The 19908-nt window shown below is 37.4% G+C and overlaps 1 protein-coding gene across 1 annotated transcript; it reads left to right on the top strand.

Annotated features, from left to right (window-relative positions):
* The first annotated feature begins 1034 nt into the window (after positions 1-1034).
* LOC121376981 (DDB1- and CUL4-associated factor 13-like) lies at positions 1035-17763 on the top strand. The gene is made up of 12 exons (XM_041504797.1): positions 1035-1182; positions 3284-3483; positions 5105-5212; positions 5667-5753; positions 7142-7297; positions 8736-8813; positions 10180-10262; positions 11026-11093; positions 11876-11972; positions 12945-13080; positions 14229-14392; positions 16193-17763. The coding sequence occupies exons 1-12, from the start codon at positions 1113-1115 to the stop codon at positions 16278-16280; spliced, it is 1335 nt and encodes a 444-aa protein (XP_041360731.1). The 5' UTR covers positions 1035-1112; the 3' UTR covers positions 16281-17763.
* The last annotated feature ends 2145 nt before the right edge of the window (positions 17764-19908 follow it).

The raw sequence follows: 19908 nt of genomic DNA, 5'->3' as shown, positions 1-19908 counted from the left end.
ATTAATTGTAAATATCAAAACTTGTAGTAAGGTTCGAGTCAGTTTCTTTTTTGTAAAAATCCTGGATCCGCCCATGTACAAAGACCTACTTGTGGCTTTTAGAGCAAAGGTTTGAGATCAGTTTTGATGTACAGTGGAAGTAAAAGTGAAAGCGAAAAGCAAGCCCAAAATCCCCAAAATAATATTGTCTATCCATGTGATATTAGAGATGGCACACTTTAAGAAATATCCTTTTATCCATAATTATGTTTGATATATCTATCACTTATAGCTACAAACAACCAGGTTTTCAAACGTCATTGTTGGATGATTTTAAGTAACCCCGTGATATGTTACATGAATAAATGATTTTGTTGATCATGTTAAAAATGCTGTTTTGCTTATCTTTTATTTTGACAAAATTGAACAGAAAAAAGCACACACACTTTTGGTGTATGGTAACGGCAATAAACGACTACAATGTCTGTTTACACATATAATAACATAATTATTTTACATACTTTATTATTAACATTTCACCCGGGGGCGGATTGATCCTGGGACGTTATGATCCGGGGACGATATGACTGGTAAGAAAGAAAGAAAGAAGTGTTTTATTTAACGACGCACTCAACACATTTTATTTACGGTTATATGGCGTCAGACATATGGTTAAGGACCACACAGATTTTTTTAGAGGAAACCCGCTGTCGCCACATAGGCTACTCTTTTACGACAGGCAGCAAGGGATCTTTTATTTGCGCTTCCCACAGGCAGGATAGCACAAACCATGCCTTTGTTGAACCAGTTATGGATCACTGGTCGGTGCAAGTAGTTTACACCTACCCATTGAGCCTTGCGGAGCACTCACTCAGGGTTTGGAGTCGATATCTGGATTAAAAATCCCATGCCTCGACTGGGATCCGAACCCAGTACCTACCAGCCTGTAGACCGATGGCCTGCCACGACGCCACCGAGGCCGGTGAGACTGGTAAGATGTACGCAGCTTGATAGTGCCTGAAGTAAATGGGAGCAAACTAATACAAAGAAACAAAACGATGGCCGCCTCCATGACATGCGTTGCTTAATTATAAACTTTATAAAGTAATACGAAAAAGTCGGGATATTGAACAATGAGGGTCAAAGTTTTATCTCGGAATCCAGACGACTATTTAAGAGAAACAAAAAGGGACATTCACAAACGTAAGTACTAAGTAGTCATAATAATAACATGATGAGGACATTAATAATGCCAGATGTCCTGTTACCGTGGATGTAGCTTGAGTGTCGCCCTTATCATGGCTTATGGATTCGTTCTTATTACAAGTTCGTCCAACTCGTTTTGCCTTTAAGCTGTTAAGTAGTTCACCATAGTTTTTATTTTGTTAATAAATGAGAGTTATTCATTTATGTACCCATATGGGGAGCAGGTCAACTGGTCCCAAAACAACTCACCCCTACCAACTTGCCCCACACTCAGACACTGGTGAACTCTCCCAAAAAATTTACCAACTCACCCCAGTGATTGGACAACTTGCCCCAATTCTCGGTTAACTCGCCCCAGTGGTTGGTTAGTTCGCCCCAATTGCACTTTTATTATGTTCAAAGTAAACTTAAATTAATATATTAGATTTGACAGAATTGCATCAATTGGTGTTTTTGCCTGTGACAGAATGTTATAAAAAAGAAGAAAAAAAAATGCACAACTTGTTCACAACTGTCCTGCTTCTGTCAGCCACATGACCAACAAGTCACACATTCCTATAAAAAACACCTGCAATTCTCAGGAAAGTGTAATCAGTTAAGACTGCTTTCAATCTCTTTTGTACACTAATTACGGAAATAATTACAGGTACAGAATGACAGACATACTGAGACAACTTTCAAGTAGGTTTCACAGTTCATGGTAATACCTTAAGACTTAAGTTTGTAAATTTCAATACTCAAGACAAACCGAGAATAAGTATAGAATATGCACCATCAAACTGTAGGCCCTACATTGTCATTAAATAAGATTATTGTTTATCAAATATTAGGACTTCCCCCAATATAAGACCATTTTTAATGATATTGATCATCAAAATAAAATTATTTGTGGACAGTAAAGTTGAAATTGAGGTGAATTGACCAAACACTGGGGTGAGTTGAGAACTTTTTGAGGCCGACTTGACTAAACCTTTTTGGGCAAGTTGACCAACAATTGGGGTAAGTTGGTAGAGGCCGAGCTGGTTTTGGGGTGAGATGACTAGCATTCCAATTTCCCCATATGCCGTTTACAGGAACTCATGATTTAACATTAAAATATTCCCACCAGAAACTTCTCATCTCTGAACATCTCACTGATCAATGTGTTTATTCAATGTACATTAATTAAACCTGTGAATAGTATGATAACCAAACAAAAAATCCTCACAATTTAAAGGATTTTCTTTTTTGGCCATACAGATATGACAGTTGCTTTCTCAGTGAAACCGGCAGTGACGTTAGCCTGAGTACTCTGCCGTTCAAGAGCTAGACGGACATTTGGACAGTTATGATTAATTTCTTAGTCAGAGATTACTCTATAGTGTAAACAGAGAATGGCTGGCTACCACATGGTAGACAAAGATTCCCGCTCTTATACAAAACAAATTCTAAGTTTGATGCTAAATACCTTTATATTGATCATTTTCGAGTTTGCTGATAACAAATATTTTGTTTATTCACCACTAATACACATACTACAGTAAGAAAGCTGCCAGCACCTACATATTTAACCTGTACATTATTGAAAGGGGGTGCTGTTGGGTTTCTTCATGAAGTGTGTTACTACAAACAATTTGTTTGGCTTCAATTCGCATGCCATAGGGGCATTGTGTTTGTTTACAAGTACAACTTGTTTTTTTTTAGATTTAGGAATAAAATAATATTTTAGAGACAGTAGCTAGCAACCATTTGGTTGTCCCATTTTCATAGATCCATTACATAGATTCATTCATGCATGCCCAAGTTAAGTCTCACACGCTAATTTCATCTAAATAAAATTAAATTCCATCCACAAGGCCCTCATATCTCTCTCCTTTTGAGCTATTTTTGCGTGCGTCAAATATATTATATGTGCTTTACTAAATGGCGGATAACATTTTTCAATACCAAAATATCTTTATTTTGAAATTTGCTCAGTACAGTAAATCGATAATGACATGATACCGATACCGAATGGTATATACCGTATACTGCCCAGCTCTGATGATTAGTTTGTGGAACAAAGTTTGCAGAATTGCAGCTTAAACACCTCATTGAAATGTTTCTTTTCTCTTCTCAGTTCCAAGAAACTATGATCCCGGCCTCCATCCATTTGAGGCACCGAGAGAATATGTCCGTGCCCTGAATATGACCAAGTTGGAGCGGGTGTTCGCCAAGCCATTCCTAGGTTCATTGGACGGACACCGAGATGGAGTACACAGGCTGTGCAAACATCCAACAAGTCTGTCACTGTTACTGTCTGGTGCTTGTGATGGCGAGGTATATGAACAAATCAGTTATTATACATCCAACAAGTCTGTCACTGTTACTGTCTGGTGATGGCAAGGTATATGAACAAATCAGTTATTATACATCCAACAAGTCTGTCACTGTTACTTTCTGGTGCCTGTGATGGCGAGGTATATGAACAGATCAGTTATTATACATCCAACAAGTCTGTCACTGTTACTGTCTGGTGATGGCAAGGTATATGAACAAATCAGTTATTATACATCCAACAAGTCTGTCACTGTTACTTTCTGGTGCCTGTGATGGCAAGGTATATGAACAAATCAGTTATTATACATCCAACAAGTCTGTCACTGTTACTGTCTGGTGATGGCAAGGTATATGAACAAATCAGTTATTATACATCCAACAAGTCTGTCACTGTTACTTTCTGGTGCCTGTGATGGCGAGGTATATGAACAAATCAGTTATTATACATCCAACAAGTCTGTCACTGTTACTGTCTGGTGCCTGTGATGACAAGGTATATGAACAAATCAGTTATTATACATCCAACAAGTCTGTCACTGTTACTGTCTGGTGCCTGTGATGACGAGGTATATGAACAAATCAGTTATTATACATCCAACAAGTCTGTCACTGTTACTGTCTGGTGCCTGTGATGGCGGGTATATGAACAAATCAGTTATGTCTGTCACTGTACTGTCGGCGAGGTATATGAACAAATCAGTTATTATACATCCAACAAGTCTGTCACTGTTACTGTCTGGTGCCTGTGATGGCGAGGTATATGAACAGATCAGTTATTATACATCCAACAAGTCTGTCACTGTTACTGTCTGGTGCCTGTGATGGCGAGGTATATGAACAAATCAGTTATTATACATTCATCAACGCTGGCCATGCACAAATTGCCGCAATGTTTTTTGGTTTAGCCAATTTTCAGATTTATAGAGTATTTCCATGAAATTTTAAAATGTGATTAATTTAAGAAATATTTCATTAGCAAATGACTAAATGTATAAAATTTGGAAGAAGATATTTGGGTTAATCACAACACACAAAATTGATTGTTATATTTATATTTTCAATAGATCCACCTTAAATAATACATTCATTCATGAAAATTGATTGTTATATTTATATTTTCAATAGATCCACCTTAAATAATACATTCATTCATGAAAATTGATTGTTATATTTATATTTTCAATAGATCCACCTCAAATAATACATTCATTCATGAAAATTGATTGTTATATTTATATTTTCAATAGATCCACCTCAAATAATACATTCATTCATGAAAATTGATTGTTATATTTATATTTTCAATAGATCCACCTCAAATAATACATTCATTCATGAAAGTGTATTGTACTTTTATAGATATTGTTAAAATTGTAACATAACTTATCTTATTAAGATAGTTAAAAAACAGTTGTTGTTTTAAAATTAGATGTTCATTAGATGTTATGTGTTTGATTAAAAAGTGCAGTGCAAACATAGTTTATTGTCTTTTTACTCATCCAACAAAGTCTCATTGAAAAGGTCAATTTTAAAAAAGTGTTTAATTTCATTTCGTAATCAGTACTTTATTGTTACATTAATTAGTTGTTTTATCTGCACATGTTTATTTTGTTCATTTTAGATTCGTGTTTGGAATTTGACAAAACATACCTGTTTGAAATCAATCCAAGGTCATGATGGTTTTGTTCAAGGACTTTGTACACACCCAAGTGGCAAATATTTTTTCTCGGTTTGTTTTTTGACTTTTTTGGTGAAACAAATAATACCTGTAATTTTATGTTCATATTATGTGCACATGTTAGTATGTAAATTATTAGTTATTACCTACAAGTGTACACGGTTTGTTACATTGTATTTTAAAGTATTTTCAACTATATATACTGTAGTCTATATTTTTATAAAATTTGTCACGATTAAAAGTTGACCCTGATTTTTTTAATAATAAACAAATTTATTTTTACAATTAGAACTGGTTTTTAAGAAGCTGGGCCTATATCTTTGAAGCAATCTTAACGTTACGAAATCATAAAAACACTGTAGGCTGTGACATCACTATGGCGTGTGCTGTAGTGATGTCATAGCCTACGATGGTTTTATGATTTCGTATCACTAAGATAGATTAAAAAATCCCTAACCTGATTTTTAGTGTTTGTATTAATGCATCTGTTTGGCTTCGTTGTTAGTGTGGCACGGACAAGACAATAAAACAGTGGAGTATGGATGTAGATGGATCTGTGATGGATGAACCAGTGAACACTATACTTGGCAAGGTTTGTAGTATGTAAACCAACTTGTAAAACAGGAGTGATTTATTTTTAAAATATTGTTTCTTATAACCTAACAGGAAGTGAAGGAACGTTTGTCTAACAACACCTCAGCCCTGTTTAATCAGAGATGTTTGATGTTGGTCTGAGGGAGGGACATAGCCCAGTGGTAAGGTGTTTGCTTGATGTGTGGTTGGTCTGGGATCAATCCCCGTCGGTGGGCCAATTGGAGTATTTCTCATTCCAGCCAGTGCACCATGACTGGTATATCAAAGGCTGTGGTATGTGCTATCCTGTCTGTGGAAAAGTGCATATAAAAGATCCCTTTCTGCATTAGGAAAAATGTAGCAGGTTTCCTTTGTTGACTATTTGACAGAATTACCAAATGTTTGACATCCAATAGCCGATGATTAATTAATGAATGTGCTCTAGTGGTGTTGTTAAACAAAAGAAACAAACTTGATGTTAGTTTATTTCCTGTGTTGTTTGCTCTTTATTTAACAAACATTTCAGTTCATCGATCACTGCTGGGTTTTTTTTTTGCATTCAGTTTTTTTAGTCCACAAAACTTGTCTATTTTTTGTTTGTTTAGCTGTCTGATTTTCAATCCATACATTACAGCTGTGTTGTCTGTAATTTTGAATTTGTTATACAGTTCCTCGATCATGGTTGTTTCCTTGTTTCCTTTTTGTTTCGCAGTGTTTTAGTCCACTGATCACAGCAGATAGTCTTTGTTTTACAGTTTGATGCATTACAGCTATTTGGTTATGAATTTGCAATTTGCTGTACAGTCTGCTGATCACACCTGTTTAATTTTTTTATAAGTAGTGTTTTCGTCTATTGATCACATCAGATAGTCTTTATTTTTCATTTTTTTACAATCCATAAATCACTAATTTGTTTTTATTTATGTCTTTGAATAACAGAGGGGCGGGTAGCCCAGTGGTAAAACGCTTACTTGATGCGCAGTCGGTTTGGGATCGATCCCCATCTGTGAGCCCATTGGTCTATTTCTTGTTCCAGCCAGTACATCACAACTGATATATCAACGGCTGTGGTATGTGCTATCCTGTCTGTGGGATGGTGCATATAAAAGATCCCTTGCTACTAATGGAAAAATGTAGCAGGTTTCCTCTAAGACTATATGTCAAAATTACCAAATGTTTGATTTACAATAGCAATGATTAATAAATCAATATGCACTAGTAGGTTCGTTAAACAAAACAAACAAACAAACAAACTTCTTGAATAACAGCTGTTTGTTTCAACTCTATCTTTTTTATTTTTCATTGTGTTTTACAATTCATGAATCACTGATTCATTTTTATTTCTCTATCTTTAAATGACAGTTGTTGTTTGCTTTTTATGCAACACTTTTGTTTCTTCTTATTCAGACAGTTTTTCAATCAATGGATCACCACTGGTCCGAAAACCTGTTTGCGACAAGTGGCGAATGTGTTAATATTTGGGATGAGGAGAGAACTGAGCCAATAAGAAGTTTTACGTGGGGCGTCGACAGCACTCACCACGTCAAGTTTAACCCTATTGAGGTTTGTAGTCATGGTCATACTGTAAATTTAACCCTTTTGAGGTTTGTAGTCATTGTTATACTGTAAATTGTAGCCCTATTGAGGTTTGTAGCCATGGTCATACTGTAAATTTAACCCTTTTGAAGTTTGTAGTCATTGTTATACAACCTCTGCAATTAAGAAAAATGTCTACAGCAAAAACCATGCCGTGAAAAAAACCATCCAAAATACCCCACAGCAAAAAAAGTGCAGTAGAGACTTAAAGTCCATGGGATTGCCTATTGCCATGGGCAGTTGCAGATGTTATTAAACAAGAAATTTAATCCTATTGAGGTTTGTGGCCATTCTTATAGAATACGTTTAACCCTATTGAGGTTTGTGGCCATTGTTATACCAGAAGTTTAACCCTATTGAGGTTGTGGCCATTGTTATACAAGAAGTTTAACCATATTGAGGTTTGTGGCCATTGTTATACAAGAAGTTTAACCCTACTGAGGTTTGTGGCCATTGTTATAGAAGATGTTTAACCCTATTGAGGTTTGTGGCCATTGTTATGCAAGAAGTTTAACCCTATTGAGGTTTGTGGCCATTGTGATACCAGAAGTTTAACCCTATTGAGGTTTGTGGCTATTGTTATAGAAGACGTTTAACCCTATTGAGGTTTGTGGTCATTGTTATACAAGAAGTTTAGCCCTATCGAGGTTTGTAGCCATTGTTATACAAGAAGTTTAACCCTATTGAGGTTTGTGGCTATTGTTACACAAGAAGTTTAACCCTATTGAGGTTTGTGGCCATTGTTATAGAAGACCTTTAACCCTATTGAGGTTTGTGGCCGTTGTTATACAAGAAGTTTAACCCTATCGAGGTTTGTAGCCATTGTTATACAAGAAGTTTAACCCTATTGAGCTTTTTAGCCATTGTTATATGAAAAGTTTAACCCTATGGAGGTTTGTGGCCATTGTTATACCAGAAGTTTAACCCTATTGAGGTTTGTGGCCATTGTTATACAAGAAGTTTAACCCTGTTGAGGTTTTTAGCCATTGTTATACAAGAAGTTTAACCCTATTGAGGTTTATAGCCATTGTTACACCAGAAGTTTAACCCTATTGAGGTTTGTGGCCATTGTTATACCAGAAGTTTAACCCTATTGAGGTTTGTGGCCATTATTATATGATACGTTTAACCCTATTGGAGTTTGTAACCACTGGATTAGTGTATTAGACAATTAACCCTATTATAGCCTTTAACTAATCTAGCATTATTCTTTATGTTGATGCTAATATATATATATATATATTTAAAATTTATTTTATTTTAATGGAGCTGAAGTAGATTTTACAACAATAATAAACCAAAGTATAATTTGTTTTTATCATACTTACCAAGGCACATATTTTTTAAATTACGCCAAATGTTTTATTTGTGTATTTCATTTGCATACTGATGTGTTTTGTTTTAGACACACATTCTTGGTGCCACTGCAGCTGACAGAAGCATACTGCTTTATGATATGAGAGGACCGGTTCCTCTCCGTAAGGTACGTGTCGAAGAAAAGACATTCTTCTTTATTACAGGTGGGGCGAGACGTGGCCCAGTAGTAAAGCGCTCGCTTGATGCGCAATCGGTTTGGGATCAATCCCCGTCGGTGGGCCCATTGGGCTATTTCTTGTTCCAGCCAGTGCATCACGACTAGTATATCAAAGGCCATGGTATGTACTACCCTGTCTGTGGGATGGTGCATATAAAAGATCCCTTGCTGCTAATCAAAAAGAGTAGTCCATGAAGTGGCGACAGCGGGTTTCCTCTCAATATCTAGGTGGACCGTAACCATATGTCTGATGCCATATAACTGTAAATGAAATGTGTTGAGTGCGTCGTTAAATAAAACATTTCCTTCTTCTTCTGTGGCCCAGTGGTTAAGCCATCAGTGTTATAGCCAGTAGGTGCTGGTTTCTTATCCCAGAACAGGTCCATCCCATACTGAGAACACAGATCGGTACGGTCAAGTTGTGTTCCCAGGTCAATTCAAGGGTCGAAATTGGTCGAAATTCCTGTCGTATTTTTCGGTCTACCAAGCAACAAAGTTTGCCTGTCCAAATCAAAACCTGCAAGACCAGACGTGATTGAAAGTAAAGTTTGTTTTATTTAACGACACCACTAGAGCACATTGATTTTTTTATCTTATCATTGGCTATGGACGTCAAACATGTTGTCATTCTGACACTGTTTGTTTTAGAGGAAACCCGCTGTTGCCACATAGGCTACTCTTTTACGACAGGCAGCAAAGGATCTTTTATTTGCATTTCCCACAGACAGGATAGCACAAACCATGGCCTTTGTTGAACCAGTTATGGATCACTGGTCGGTGCCAGTGGTTTACACCTACCTATTGAGCCTTGCGGAGCACTCACTCAGGGTTTGGAGTCGGTATCTGGATTAAAAATCCCATGCTTCGACTAGGATCCGAACCCAGTACCTACCAGCCTGTAGACTGATGGCCTAATCACGATGCCACCGAGGCCGGTCAGACGTGATTGACTTAAGCTAATGATACAAATGTAAAATAATTGCTGGTTCGTCGGGATGACAGGCAAAACAAAATCTCCTGGCCCATGGATATGTTGACCGGATAAAACAGTCGAGGCGGGAGTATTTTGACCCCTGAAATGTACTTTAACATTAATTGGATGAAAATACAAAAATTAACTGTAATTAAAGGTTAACTTTATGATAAAGTAAGTTAAAACCAGATAAAAAAAACCCATTTTATTAACAGGTATCCTGGCAGGCTACCACTGAAAAATGTTAAGTTCAAGGTCTTCCTAGTTGCATGTTAAACTCTGACTATTTGGTGTCTAACATAAGGTTGATGTGAAACTTAGTCTGTCACAATTCTCTTACAGGTTATTCTCAAACTTAGATCCAACGCTATTGCCTGGAATCCAATGGAGGCATTTATATTTACTGTCGCCAATGAAGATTACAAGTAAGATAGAATTGTTTTTTATTTTCACGTCTCATCGTCAAGTATTTTATAACAGAAATAGAGATTATTATACAAGCTTGTGTGTGGTACTGATTTTACGAAATGAGTCAGGATTTTTGTATTGCCTGAGTGAGAGCGAAGATAATACATGAATCCTGACACGAGTATCGTAAAATCAGTACAACTCACACGCGAGTGTAATAATTTCTTTATTATCCATATTATTATTGTTGTTTTCTTTATGAATAACAAGACCCAACTCAAAATGTTTCAGCCAAAACTAGGAGACGACGAAATGACGTCATATTTCAAATGCACAGTCTGAGCTAGAACTGGGGAAGCAACATCATGTTATGACGTCACTTCCCAAAATTACGTCATTACACTTGTTATTACACGTGTGCTTTGTATGAGTATTATTAACTCGGTTATGTTGAACCATATGGATAATAATTATGGTTATTTGACTACTTTTAGCTTATCTAACATTAATTTTAAATGTATACATGTATATTCAAACATATGTGGCCTTTTTCAATTAAGCTATATTATGTACTATCCTGACTGGCAAAATACATAAAAGTTTCTCTAAACTGTAAAAGTTTTATTTTAATTTATTATCTATGACCACTGTCTTGTACAGAGATACATCTTTAATTATGCTTCAGGTATTGATATTTAGCTTTTTTGTGACAAATGCTATAATCTTTATGCAAACATTTTGTAAGCCCTTTAATACCATTGCATTTTTTGTGTTTTGCAGTTTATACACTTTTGATATGCGGAACTTGAAAGTACCCCTGAATATGCATGTGGATCATATATCTGCCGGTAAGATGAAACATTCATTTACTATGATCAGAGATAAAGGTTTTGGTAATTTTCCAGTATTCCAGATTTTTAATTGTCTGTACAGCGTTTCTATTTTTTTCTGCCATTTATCAAAACTTTTCATATTGTTTGTCTAAAACTTACGATGATGTTTCAGCCGACGCTTTCCATCCTTTCTGAATAAGAGCCACCATTTTAGACCATAAGGGGCGGGACATAGCCCAGTGGTAAAGCTCTCACTTGATGCGTGGTCGGTCTGGGATCGATCCCCGTCGGTAGGGACCATTGGGCTAGTTCTTGTTCCAACCAGTGCACCACAACTGGTATATCAAAGGCTGTGGTATGTGCTATCCTGTCTGTGGGATGATGCATATAAAATATCCCTTGCTACATTGGGAAAAATATAGCGGGTTTTCTCCAATGACTACATGTCAGAATTACCAAATATTTGACATCCAATAGCCAATGGTTAATTAATCAATGTGCTCTAGTGATGTTGATAAACAAAACAAAATTAAACTTTTTATTTTATCCATTATGCAACCCTAACCCTAGGGCCAATCTCAGTACCTGACGACCAGTATTTAAATTTCCTTCACCTCTGAACACAAGTGTACAAGACCATCTATAATTTGTGTGGATTTCCATCAGTAAATTAGGTTTATGATATTGTGTTTTGTTGGGAGTTTTAAAGCGCGCTGATAGCATATATACGTACATATTGTTGTTCTATAACATATTTTGCATGAATAAAACTCTTACACTGGTTTATTGTTTTTCAGTTCTTGATGTCGACTACTCCCCTACAGGTAGAGAGTTTGTGACAGCCAGTTTCGACAAAACTATCCGCATTTATCCATTTGACAAAGGCCATAGCAGGTAAATTTCATGTCATCAGGGTTGAAGCTAGGTCCAATTTGTAAGGCACAATCATTTCCTCTAACTTTCAGAGGTAGAACTTTTCAACAGGAGGGAGTTTCCTCTCTGAGACTACATGTCAAAATTACGAAATGTTTGACATCCAATAGCCGATGATTAATAAATCAATGTGCTCTAGTGGTGTCGTTAAACAAAACAAACTTTACCTGCCTCTCTCTCTCATTCAATGAAGCAAGGGTCAAAGTTGGACAGTGGTTTGTCATACATTAAAACATCCGTACATCCATCTGTCTGTCCCACATAATTTTCCGGCCATTCCTTTCACAGTGTCTCTAGATGATGAGCTGAAAGTTTGGGTATAAACTTCAACATGTGGAGTAACAGATCAGTTATGACTTTTGTAGCGATTTACCCATTTTTGAAAATTATGGTCCTTGAATTTCGGAGATATGAAAATTTGTTGTGCCCGGTTTGGACCAATAATTACTTTAGCAGTGCTCTGAGAATGCTTGTTAATTATTGCTTTCCTAATTGGTTTTAACCACAGGTGTATTAACGAATTACTGTGTTCTGCAGAGACTTTTACCACACTTATTTCAGTTCATTTCATTTCAACTTATTTTCGTGCTTATATCCAATTAAGATTGAGGCACACTGTCCTGCACACACACCACAGCTATCTGGGCTGTCTGTCTAGGACAGTGTGTTAGCTGTTAGTCGTTAGTGATTAGTGAGAGAGAAGAGGGTATAGTGGTCTTACACCTACCCATTACCGCTTGCACTGGGTGGGAGCCAATACCAGGCTGCGAACCCAGTACCTACCAGCCTTATGTCCAGTGGCTTAACCACGACACCACACTTAAGAAAATTTACACAGCTTTGAAAGGGTTATGGCCCTTGTGGTTTGGGAATACTCTCCGATTGCTTGTTAAATATTCCACAGGTGTATTAATGAATTACTGTGTTTTTCAGAGACGTATACCATACTAAGAGGATGCAGAGAGTGGCGACTGTGCGCTGGTCGCTGGATGACAAATACATCTTGTCAGGCTCAGACGAGATGAACATCAGAATATGGAAGGCTAGGGCTTCGGAAAAACTTGGTGCTGTGAGTCTCTGTCGTTATTATAACATTCTCATATACAGTGAAACCGGTCTAAACTGGACCATGAACAAACCGGAATCCTGTCAAAACCGGCTACGTTTCATGATTCCCAAATGTTGTAAATTGTAAAAGGCGACCCTCTAAACACCGGGTCCAGGGCTAACTCTGGGTGAGCAGTAAATGTTGCCAAATCATCTACTAAACTTTAAAAATTGCAGAAACCCAGATATTTTCCAACAAAATGTCAATTATTTCATAAAATTATTTCGCCAGATCAAAATAAAATTCTCCAATTGTTTTTGCCAGAGCTAGCCATGGGATCCTGTCTAAATGGGATAAATATTAGGTCCCCCGACATGATCCGGTGTAGACATGTTTCACTGTACCTACCTTAGCCAATAGGCAATGTGTATTTTTGTGCTGGGGTGTCGTTTAACATTCATTCATTCTGTCTTTATTAGTCCCCGGGGCGGGACGTAGCCCAGTGGTACAGTGCTCGCTCAATGTGCGGTCAGTGTGGGATCGATCCCCGTCAGTGGGCCCATTGGGCTATTTCTTGTTCCAACCAGTGCACCACGACTGGTTTATCAAAGGTCGTGGTATGTACTACTCTGTCTGTGGGATGGTGCATATAAAAGATCCCTTGCTGCTAATCGAAAAAAGTAGCCCATGAAGTGGTGACAGCGGGTTTCCTCTCTCAATATCTGTGTGGTCCTTAGCCATATGTCTGACGCTATATGACCGTAAATAAAATGAGTTGATTGCGTCGTTAAATGAAACATTTCATTCTGTCTTTATTAGTTCCCTACCGGTCCAACTGAAGGTGACTATATGTTTTGTCTCCCTCTGTCTGTCCATCAGTCCCACACATAGTTTTCCACACTTTTATTTTTCACAATGTCTCAAGATTCTGAGCTGAGCTGAGTTACATATCAAGTTTGATATTCAGATAAAGTGTGACTTTCCTGGGAATTTGGTCCTTTAATTTAGGAAATATGAACAATTATTGAGCAAATGTGTTGCATAGCAGTACCTCAGAATTCTTGTTTTATATATTTTATGTCATATATTTTTATCATTATTTTTTAAATGTTCATAACATTAAAACAGTTTGAAAGTTTTTATTTAGATTTTTACTTTGACTATTACAGCTGAAACCCAGGGAGAAGTCGGCTTTCCACTACGCAGAGAAACTGAAAGAGAAATTCCAGCATCATCCTGAAGTGAAGAGAATCTCCCGTCATCGCCACGTGCCAAAGATGATCTACAACGCTTCCAGGGAACTCAGGATGGCCAAGGAATCAGTGAAAAGAAAGTTAGTACCTAACCACAGCCAGCCACAAAACAATGTGCATGTTTCTACTACAGCCACAACACAATTTGCATGTTTCTACTACAACCACAACACAATGTCCATGTTTCTACTACAACCACAACATCCATGTTTCTACTACAACCACAACACAATGTCCATGTTTCTACTACAACCACAACACAATGTCCATGTTTCTACTACAACCACAAAACAATGCGTATGTTTCTACTATAGCCACAACACAATGTCCATGTTTCTACTACAACCACAACACAATGTCCATGTTTCTACTAGTCACAACACAATGTCCATGTTTCTACTACAGCCACAACACAATGTCCATGTTTCTACTACAACCACAACACAATGTCCATGTTTCTAATACAGCCACAACACAATGTCCATGTTTCTAATACAGCCACAACACAATGTCCATGTTACTACTACAGTCACAACACAATGTCCATGTTTTTACTACAGCCACAACACAATGCCCATGTTTCTACTACAGCCACAAAACTGTCCAATTTTCTACTACAGTCACAACACAATGTCCATGCTTGTACTACAGCCACAACACATGTCCATCTTTCTGATACAGCCACAACACAATGTCCATGTTTCTACTACAGCCACAACACAATGTCCATGCTTGTACTACAGCCACAACACAATGTCCATGTTTCTACTACAGCCACAACACAATGTCCCTGTTTCTACTACAGCCACAACACAATGTCCATGCTTGTACTAAGCCACAACACAATGTCCATGTTTCTACTACAGCCACAACACAATGTCGATGTTTCTACTACAGCCACAACACAATGTCCCTGTTTCTACTACAGCCACAACACAATGTCCATGCTTGTACTAAGCCACAACACAATGTCCCTGTTTCTACTACAGCCACAACACAATGTCAATGTTTCTACTACAGCCACAACACAATGTCCATGTTTCTGCTACAGCCACAACACAATGTCCATGTTTCTGCTACAGCCACAACACAATGTCCATGTTTCTGCTACAGCCACAACACATTGTCCATGCTTGTACTACAGCCACAACACATTGTCCATGTTTCTACTACAGCCACAACACAATGTCCATGTTTCTACTACAGCCACAACACAATATCCATGCTTGTACTACAGCCACAACACAATGTCCATGTTTCTACTACAGCCACAACACAATGTCCATGTTTCTAATACAGCCACAATGTCCATGTTTCTGATACAGCCACAACACAATGTCCATGTTTCTACTACGGCCACAACACAATGTCCATGTTTCTACTACGGCCACAACACAATGTCCATGTTTCTACTACGGCCACAACACAATGTCCATGTTTCTACTACGGCCACAACACAATGTCCATGTTTCTACTACAGCCACAACACAATGGCCATGTTTCTAATACAGCCACAACACAATGTCCATGTTTCTAATACAGCCACAACAGAATGTCCATGCTTGTACTACAGCCACAACACAATGTCCATGTTTCTACTACAGCCACAACACAATGTCCATGTTTCTACTACAGCCACAACACAATGTCCGTTTCTACGTCAGCCACAGTATAATGTCACTACTACAGCCACAACACAATGCCCAATTTTTCACTACAGCCACAACACAATGTCCATGTTTCTACTACAGCCACAACAATAGTTTTACTTTTTTCAACACTAAATGCACATCTTGTATTTAAATTAAATGTGTTAGTGCACTGTTAAATAAAACATTTCCTTCCTACCTTCTTCAAATATTTTGTCTTGCTGTTTTCAGAGAGGCAAACCGCAGAGCTCACCAGCGAGCTGGCACAGTTCCGCACATTCCTGACAAGAAGAAACATGTGGTGGATGAAGTACCGTGATGGAGGCATCTCTTTACAGATATCACAGGATGACGGCATCTCTCTACTGATAACATACCAAACTGATAACGGACAAAACATCTCTTCATGGAGTTCCTGCCTTGGTCTGCTGACAATCAGTGAAGCTAGTCACTTGATAAAACGAATACAAACATTTGGTCTTTCTTGACATATAAATAATGCAAGAAAGGATTCTGCATAGGGCTAGCTCTAGCTCTGTAGAACGTTTCACCAAATCATCTGTTAAACGCCACAAACTGCAGAAACCAACCATTATTTTCAACAAAATATCCATCGTTACATGAAATTCTTTCGCCAAATTAAAATAAAATTGGCCAGCTGTTTAAAATTTGCAATTTGCGAATTTGGGAGAGGCAGAGCTAACCCTGCTGCTGTTAAATAATATGATTCAAGAAGGATTTTGCTGTTCTTGATCTACTTATTTATTAACTATTTGACCAATAATTTTTATCATATCAAGTAAGGAAGATATTTTAAATGAACATTTTAGTTTTTTTGTATCTAACGTAATATGCCAAAACAAGTGAAGTTACTGTAACTAATAAGCACTGACCGTAGCAAAAGTGAAATCAAACTAAAGATGAAAAATATTTTGTTGTATTTACATAACATAGTACAACACATTGGCACAGCCAGGATGTTATATATGTGGACCCCAGGGCCCGGTAACGCAAAGCACTCGTACCATTTATGTCCGATGTATGCCACACATTATGTATGGTGTATGTCTGATGTAAGTGTTATGAGTGCTGTATGTTGCCGGGCCCAGGAGTGGTTGGGCACCCTTGTTAATTCTCGCTTTTACATATAGATGGTGGTGATGGGAGGGAAGGTGTGATTGGCCATCTAGCTGGTTCTAACTTTTGACCCTGGTTCAGACTGCCATGCTCAGCCCTTGCAATTCAGTACAGTGCCTCAGGAAAAAGAAATGCCTTGACTAAAATACACCTACATATACTACTCACAACAAGTTACGGGCCACATGGACACTGCATCGGAGAAGGGTGGCCCATTCGCTGTGCCAGTGGCATGGAAACAGTCTTGCAGTTAATGGATGACAGAATGGCTCACTTGCAGGCATCTCGCTACTTTTTATGCATTTGTCATATGCTTACTGGCAACCAAACAAGCTGCGAGTCAAAGGCTGATATACATGCAACCTGAAATGCTTTTTTCAAGTATGTAGCTTACTTTTCATTACCCATCAGCGACCCTGATTTTTTTTTTTTTTGAAAAGAGTAAGGTAAAAAAAATAATATTGGCCCTTAACTTGTTGTGACTAGTATATGTCTTCACTGGTCATATTTGCAAAAGGAAATGCTGATGTGAAGCTTTTACATTGATATTACATAATACTGATGCAGATTAGAGGACTGTATGTTTACATGGAAAAAAAAAAAAAATTGAAATAAACATGCATATTTGTTACACAATTTTGACAATAAATAATATATTCTGTCAACATTTTTATTGTAATTTATTATTTAAATGTTATATCCTTTTATTACAGGTAGTTTTAATTTTAAAGAAAGTATCTGAAACAAAAATATATTATTTTATAATAGCCATTATTTACTTCAAATGTTGTTAATATAGTGACAAAAGTGTATCAGACGAAGGGAAGTGTTATGTTTTTGGGAGGAAAAGATGGAGAATAACTAGTTAATGACTTAGGATATCGGCTTTATCCTGTGAACATAGCCCAGAGCTCACTTGATGTGCAGTTGATGTGGGATCGATCACTGTCGGTAGACCCACTGGGCTATTTCTCGTTCCAGCCTGACTGGTATATATCAAAGGCTGTGCTATGTGCTATCCTGTCTGTGGGAAGGTGGATATAAAAGATCTCTTGCTACTAATGAAAAATTGTAGCATGTTTCCTCTTCAAGACTTTATGTCAAAATTACCAAATGTTTGACATCCAATAGCTGATTATTAATATATCAATGTGGTCAAATGGTGTCAAAAAACAAAACAAACTTTACTTTGTACCTCTCTGTGCAAAATGCATAATTAAATCTGTATATTATTTTCCTCCAAATATCTCTTCACCTCTTATAAACAATCTTCATTTAAGCTCCATCTGCATTGACTTCCTTTTTTTATTCTGTGAAGTAGTTCTTGAAGATAAACGTTGACTGCAAGTCGAAGTTCAAGCCCAAGTCAACTTGTGCTTGCACTTCGACTTGCATTCAACGTTAATTTCAATGAACTACCTGTGATGGTAAGAATAGAAAATTCTGCGAGGCTTACCAAGTGGAATTTCTCAATCGGCCGAAATAGGATCTAGGGGGAAGCACCGTCAAAAAATATATAATAAGATCATGTATAAAAAGCCCATTCAAACACTTGTCTTTGTCTGGAGGCCCCGCCCTTTCACAAACCCTGGATCCACACCTGTTCACCTACATGCTATTGTACGATTACATAAAAATCAAATGAATGTTATAATGGATCTCTGCATGTGACGTCGAGTCATAATCTAGGGGCTAGCCCTGGTAGTCGTCATAACTGGTCAATAGAAAAAAACTAGTTGATGAATAAATATGTTGTGTTGTTTAACTTTGAAAGACCTATTCATCGCCCCATTATAATGTGAACCGGATGTCGGTAAATGTAACTGGTTTCTTCCAATTTTGTGACAATTGCACTTAGCAAGTACAAACATTTCCCTTGTACTGTGTAGGGTGGGATTTAGCTCAGTCGTTTGAGCACTCGCTTGAGGTGGTTGCATCGCAGGATTGAACCACCTTGGTGGATCCATTCAGCTGATTGGGTTTTTCCCCCATTCCAACCAGTGCACCACAACTGGTCAAAGGATGTGGTATGTGCTTTCCTGTCTGTCGGAAAGTGCATATAAAAGATCCTCTGCTGCATTAGGAAAAATGTAGCAGGTTTCTTCTGATGACTACGTCACAATTACCAATTGTTTGACATCCAATAGCTGATGATTAATTAATCACTGTGGTGTTGTTAAACAAACTTCAACTTGTACTGTGTAAATATTAATAAATAACGAGTATTTTTAGAGTACTGTTAAAGCAATACACGTCCCAACAGTCTCATTTCTCCTAAATGCAAGAGCCAAACGTCTGTGAAAAGTGGGTAAATCACCATGAAAGTTAAACTTGATCAGTTACAGTACATGATAAAGCTATATACAAAATTTCACCTCAATATTTTCAGGTATTGCAAAACAAGTCTGGAAATGGTTTTTTCATATCTCGAAGTTCAAATCCATAACCGTGTCAAAAATGGGTAAATTGCCATGCAACAGTACATGATAAAGCTAAATACAAAATTTCAGTTTGATATCTCAAGGCCTTCTTAACAAGAAGTCCGGAAAAACAATTTTCACATTACCTAAGTTCAAGGGCCATACTCCATCAAAAATGGGTAAATCGCCATGAAGGTCAACAGTACGTAATAAAGGTATACACAAAATTTCAGCTCAATATCTGAAGGCCTTCTGCAAAAAAACATCAGAAAACCGTGGGACAGACGGATGGACAGACTGACAAACAGAAGGACGGAGATGAAACCTATAGTCTCCTCTGGTTGGACCAGTTGGAGACTTAATAATTGAAATAATAACACATGAGATTTG

Source organism: Gigantopelta aegis, chromosome 7 (genome assembly GCF_016097555.1).
Source record: "Gigantopelta aegis isolate Gae_Host chromosome 7, Gae_host_genome, whole genome shotgun sequence".
NCBI lineage: Eukaryota > Metazoa > Mollusca > Gastropoda > Neomphalida > Peltospiridae > Gigantopelta > Gigantopelta aegis.
This window is presented reverse-complemented; position numbering and strand designations above follow the sequence as displayed.